Source organism: Temnothorax longispinosus, chromosome 3 (genome assembly GCF_030848805.1).
Source record: "Temnothorax longispinosus isolate EJ_2023e chromosome 3, Tlon_JGU_v1, whole genome shotgun sequence".
NCBI classification, from domain to species: Eukaryota; Metazoa; Arthropoda; class Insecta; order Hymenoptera; family Formicidae; genus Temnothorax; species Temnothorax longispinosus.
The window spans coordinates 17,180,692-17,186,970 of NC_092360.1; the positions used below are offsets into that span (position 1 = coordinate 17,180,692).

The 6,279-nt window shown below is 45.5% G+C and overlaps 1 protein-coding gene across 1 annotated transcript; it reads right to left on the reverse strand.

Annotated features, from left to right (window-relative positions):
* Positions 1–6: 6 nt before the first annotated feature.
* LOC139810076 (uncharacterized) lies at positions 7–2,306 on the reverse strand. The gene is made up of 3 exons (XM_071773405.1): positions 1,906–2,306; positions 78–1,764; positions 7–15 (listed from the first exon to the last, which is right to left on the reverse strand). The coding sequence occupies exons 1-3, from the start codon at positions 2,304–2,306 to the stop codon at positions 7–9; spliced, it is 2,097 nt and encodes a 698-aa protein (XP_071629506.1).
* Between the last annotated feature and the right edge of the window lie 3,973 nt (positions 2,307–6,279).

The following is a 6,279-nucleotide window of genomic DNA, read 5'->3' on the forward strand; positions in this document are numbered from 1 at the left end:
AAAACATTATGTGTTCTGAATTTTGTATTGAGTTCGATGTAAGAGCGGAGCCACTCAGATTGAGCGAATTGCAATACGCGATATATTTTAGTGACGCGAATGCCATGACGCATGCACTGTTGCAGATTGCGATAATGGATGACATAACGCTCCTTATCGTGCAGCGTGGCGAGAAGTTTGTCCTGCCGTTTGCCGGGCGGTTTATCACGCATCGGACAGAACGGTAGGTCAGCGTGCGCGTCGTGTTTATCCTGCGGATACTCGAGATCGACCTCGAGAATATAGCCTGTAGACGAATCCAAAGCGATCGTGTTAACGTCGAAATTTGACGAGTCTTCGACCCATCGAAACTCCGCGTAGGGCAGTGGCTTACACATCGCCCAACCGTATAAGTTGTTGACATCGAAGTACATTAGGTACGACGACGGTTTCGATGAATCGTACGACTCCATATACTTGTTGTTGGCCTTCGCGTATCTACCGGAACATTGACTCAGGCCGCCACGTATACCACGTTCGATAAACATGACCATGTCAATGTCGGTCAGCAGTTCAAAATTGATACATGTATGTTTCAACATGGCGTCCCACGTAAAGCCTGGTAAAGTGTAGTAGTACGCGGGATCAAGTCCGTAACTCGCGACGCAGCTGTCGCGGAAATTTTCAAACACGTCGGCCAACAGCAAGACATCGGTTTTCAGGTATAGATCGCTGTATTCGCCCAGGGTTCGAACGGAGAATCGCTGCCATACGTTTGTGGCGTGCGCGTAATCGCTCTCGGATACGGTTTCACCGGTCAAGGAACTGTAAAATGAATCGTGCGGTGGTAAACACGTATCCTCCAGCTTTTCGACGCTGTCCACATATTCGTATGGAAAGACACCTTTTCGCGTCAATAATTTGAAATCGTCGTCGGATAACGCGGAAAATTTTGATCGTATAATTTTTAATTTATCATTATCTAGGAAGGATGCCAATTTTGCGAGACTCGCGCTCAGAAATTTGTATGAGTCGATGAATCTTAATTGTATATCGCTTCGCGAATCAGATATTTCCGCGGTGTCTTTCACGTGTTTAGTAAATGAGATGTACTTTTCCTTTGTTATAGGCAGTACATCGATTGACCCTTCGAACGCGGCAGCTATCTCCTTGATAATAAAGTGTGCGTCATAGCCCGACAGATTGTGGAATATTACTGGGATGAAGTGAGGATCCTTATAATTCAGATTGCACGTCGAGTGTGCTGGACCTCTGTACCGCCCGGTCAGGTGGCAATGATCGCGCACTTTATTATCATCAGGCGCGAATTGTTGTTCGCATATGTGACATTTCGTCGCGCTGTGAAATGTCTCCCACTCGTCTCGCGTTAGGTCTACCATGCATACTATGTCGGACAAGATGTTCTTTACGCGATGCGCCAATCCGTTGAGTTCCTCGACGAACCACGCGACGCAGTCGTTATCGCGACGAAATCGATACGTTGATAACGTTTCGTCGTACGAGCACTGTACGTAGTATGCTATACTACATACCCGATGATGTTGATAGGCGTATGACGCGTGTTCCGTCTCCGGTTGTGTCTTCTGCAGCACACACTCCAGATCGGCGTACACCACAAAGGGAAGTCGTTCTTTCCTGCTGTGGTTCTTGAAGCTGAGCCACTTGTTGTTCTCGCTCGGTAGTCGGATTGCACATTTGTTTACCTTTCGACATTCCACAGTGTGAGACTGCAACTTATCGCTCGAACTGAAATAGTGAAGACATCTGTAAAAAAGAAACATAAAATTTTATAAAACTTTTTTTATACAATATATATAATATTTTATACATTATTATAAGAAGTATAGACACTTACCGTTCACAAATATACTTTGTATGTCCATGTTTATTAATTTGCGAGCTCACAAAACGGGATAGATGCTTAATCCACGCAAAATGTCCAACATTGTTGTCTCGCGGATCCTGCTTATACGCTTTTTGAACGCGGCGTCGATCTCTCGCCATACGAGTTCTGTTGTGCGCGTGTCACCACTGGTACCGGCGTTCGCATAATCACCACCGCTATGGATAAATTGTCTTTCCAATCGCAACTTCACACCCTCGAGTCGCGCAATTCTGGCAACCAATGATTGCCTCTGCCAGATCGTTGGATTGTCGGAGAGCCGCTGACGTTTGGCACTACAACGTGTCTCGAGCTGCTCGATGAATTCCGCGCATTGCAGCGTCCATGTGAAAAATTCACCCAAGGTAGCTACTTGGTCGGACAGCTCCAATAGATCGCGTTCGGTTTGCTCGAATTGATCCATGTTTTATCTACTCAGATTTAGGTTGTTCATCAGATTCAGGTTGTTCATCACCACGAAGTCGACAACTGTAGTCGCCCAATAGCGATACTTCATTAGATATCAATGGTTTATATGGTAATAGCGTTGCAGACACATATTGTTCATCACCATCATACCAACCACTACTTTGACACATTTCCCATTGCCACTTCCCAATAGTGACACTCCTTATATTCGGACCTAAAGTCAGGTTTATTGTAAAAGGAAAGGGTTTTGTCACAGATGAAGCTGTATGAGCTTTATCCTTGTTCCGCGTCTGTATGTACATTCTCCATTTTGAGCTACCGTAATAGTTATTATTATATCCGAAATCCTTGATAACAACTCCTTGTCTATGAACAATGCGTTTATCGGTTCCTCGTATCCCGAGTTCGCGATCGCGAACAAAGTGCGCTAGTGAGTTTCGTTGCACATCCGTCGATTTTCCTCCTCGATCTTCTTCACGCAAAGCTTTGGCGATATCATCTAATAAAGCTTCATTATAAAAAAAATGATCGAAGTATATAAAGTCACTACTTTCTTCGATTTCATCGATGTCAATTTTATAGTCCGGTGTCCATGGGCGATTACATGTCATTTCTTCTTGCTCAATGTTATAAAAAAATGTTCACGTCGCAACCGATGTATCACTCTCAAATCGTATGCTAATGCGGCTCGATGCGCTTCATCCCTCATTATATATACCTTTGCCCTCTCTCTCGCTCCAATTGATAGATCATTTCTTCCTTTGTTTTATGTACTGCGTTGTAAAAAATAGCGTGAAACTGTTTAGTCTACGCGATAACACCCCCCTTTTCCTAGAAAAACATTTGCTCACGACGAACATGTCCCTACAGGTTCGATGCGTTATCGGGTCGATCATCGTCCCGATGACGTCATTTCTTCCTTTGTTTTTTTCACGTACTGCGTAGATGGATTGTTTTTTTAAGTATAAATCATACTATATTTTCTTCGAGCGCATTTCTATTCGAGCCGTATATGCGACGTCCGCTGGAGCATCGGTTGCACGAATTGGTAATCAAATATTGCATTATCGCATATCATAACATAGAAGCGAGGTGCCGCGATGTTCCGGCGGACCTCGGCGCTCGCCTTTGTAGTGCGAGACATATTTTGTCTTACGACTATCAGTTTTATACACCGCCATTATATTTTTTCTCTGGCGACTTCTGCAACCGTCATTGAATTCAGTCTCGTCGTGGCTGTGTAACGCGAAGTACAGACCGAGCGATCGGAGTCTGCAGGCCAATAGTAAAAAAGTAGATTCTCGAACGTGACATTGTATTTTTTTGTGATTAAACGAAGATGCGATGTTTATTGTGTGATCGGTTTTACGTGCCATCGACGTGCGACGATTGTTGGCGCTCTTACTGGCTGCGCGCCGCTCGTGCGGGCGCCGTGCGTGTGGGCGCCGCGCCTAGTGCGCGAATTGCCGCAAATTTGGGCCCGGGGCCGGCGTCGCCCCCTCCCTCTTACGCGGAGGCAATCGTCGCGTCTCGTTTGATGCCTGACGCCCCCCTGCAAGTTGCTCGTGCGGGCGCCGTGCGTGTGGGCGCCGCGTTTAGTGTGCGAATTGCCGCAAATTTAGGCCCGAGGTCGGCGTCGCCCCCTCCCTCTTACATGGAGATGCTTGTCACGCCTCGTTTGGTGCCTGACGACTCCCTGCAGGTTTCGGTGGATATGACCACCGGTCGACGAGTGGTTCGCCGTGTTTAAGGTGAGTACTCAATTTTTGGTCTTAAACTCCCGCGGCCCCCGCGGACCCTCGCGCGGCCCCCGCGGCGCGACCGCGGCCCCCGCGGCCCCCCCACGCGGCTCCCGCGGCCCCCGCGGACCCTCGCGCGGCCCCCGCGGCGCGACCGCGGCGCGACCATGAGCGCGAACGCGGACTTCCCTTCCCGCGGATCCGCGGCGCGGGTGAGTCATCCCCGGTGCGCGGGTGAGTCATCCCCGGTGATTCATCTTCCCCTCCTTCTCCTCCCCCTCGCGAAATTCAATATTTTTAAAAATCATATACTCCCTCCCTTACCTCCCCCCACCACAAAATCCGATATTCTTGAAAATCCGATACTCCCCTCCCCCTCACTCCCCCGCGAAATCCGATACCCCCCCTCCCTCACCCCCCTCGGAGCCCCCGGGGTGGAATCGGCTTACACTAACTACTAAAGAACCCCTTTACCGATCATCGCCAAATTCAATACCAACCTTCCTTGAACGATACTCTATCGATTAAAAAAAAAAAACAGCCCGATATCTCAATATTTGCGGAAGTTAGAGCAACCACGGACATTTCTAAAAAAATTTAAAATTTTTTTAAAAAAGAACCCCTTTACCGATCATCGTCAAATTCAATACCAACCTTCTTTAAATGATACTCTATCGATTAAAAAAAAAAACAGCCCGATATCTCAATATTTGCGGAAGTTAGAGCAACCACAACATCAAATGTGCACATACACACACACACACATACACACATACGGACATTTTTTTTAGGCGATATTTCGACGTTTTACAACAATCTGAACATATTGGCAGAAAAAACTCAAAAACCAATTTCTTCGTTGGTTTCTTCTACCCCTATTTCATATATATATTTTTTAAATTTGGTTGACTAGATCCAACTTTATACACAATCAAAGGTTCATATACGAAAATCACGAAAACAAAGCTTCCTTTATGAGGAAGCAAAATATACTAAAAGAACTTTCGTTAAATATATCAGATAAAACTGAAAAACTAAAACAGACACGTTCTCTGAAACGAAAGAGGAACACAGTAGGTAAAGGTCAATTGTCGAACACAGAAGAAACATTACATATTGAACGCATAAAGCAATAGGCCAGTCATATTAGACTAATTTAGGAGATTAACCTTCCAATTAATCTTCCCAGGTTGCAACCACTATGAATCGCTTTGATTTGAGGTGCTACAAGTGGGATTTATTTTGCTTCGCAAAATTAACGCGCAATAAAAAGTTCTTAACAATATTATCGACAAAAAACGCGATTTTTTTTTCTTAAATATCTCGAAAACTAAGCAAGATAGGGTAACTAACTATACGTACCTTTTTTGTAGAGCGTAAACTTATCTACAATAATGATCTGAACAACATTTATCGTCAAGTCAGTCGTTTAGCTTGCACGCGCCGTCAAAGTCCGAGACTCGGATCTCGAAAACCCTCGATTTCTTTGTTTTTTTTTTATATTGCGCCGGTGATTTTTTTCCGTCATTTAAAATAGAATTAAAAATCCCCAAAAAATCACATATTATCTGAGAACTACAAAAAATACTTTTCATAGTGTAACCGATTTTTTAAACTCTTTTTCTTTAGTTTGTAGCTACACGGAGAGAAAAATCTTACCTCTGTGGTATGAGCGCCTCCCATGCATAAAAAGCATGTAGCGCTGCCTTGCATCAAACGCATGAATTTGTCCGTTTAATATCCTACTTCATGCCTGTGGTGGCATGAATTTATGTGTTTGATGCAAGGCAGCGCTACTGTTTTTTATGCATAAGAGGCGCTCATACCACAGTGGTAAGATTTTTCTCTCCGTGTATGTAAGCAAAAAATTTTGATTTGATGACCAGTCATTGCGATAGTAATCCTGCTCAGTACGAGAGGAACCGCAGGTTCGGACATTTGGTTCACGCACTCGGTCGAGCGGCCGGTGGTGCGAAGCTACCATCCGTGGGATTATGCCTGAATGCCTCTAAGGCCGTATCCTCTCTAGTCAAAGGTGATAATGATATCTCTAGGAGTATCGTGAGTCGAAAGGCTCAAAACAATGTGACACACTTACTAGGCGGCCAGTCCTCGCGGGCCGGTCGTCGCACGAGCCCGGTTTGCCGTACGGCGCCTCTGCCCGTCGTCGGGATCTCACCGCTTACGACTGCACGGCGTCTAATACGGTCGAACATGAGTTTCACGAGT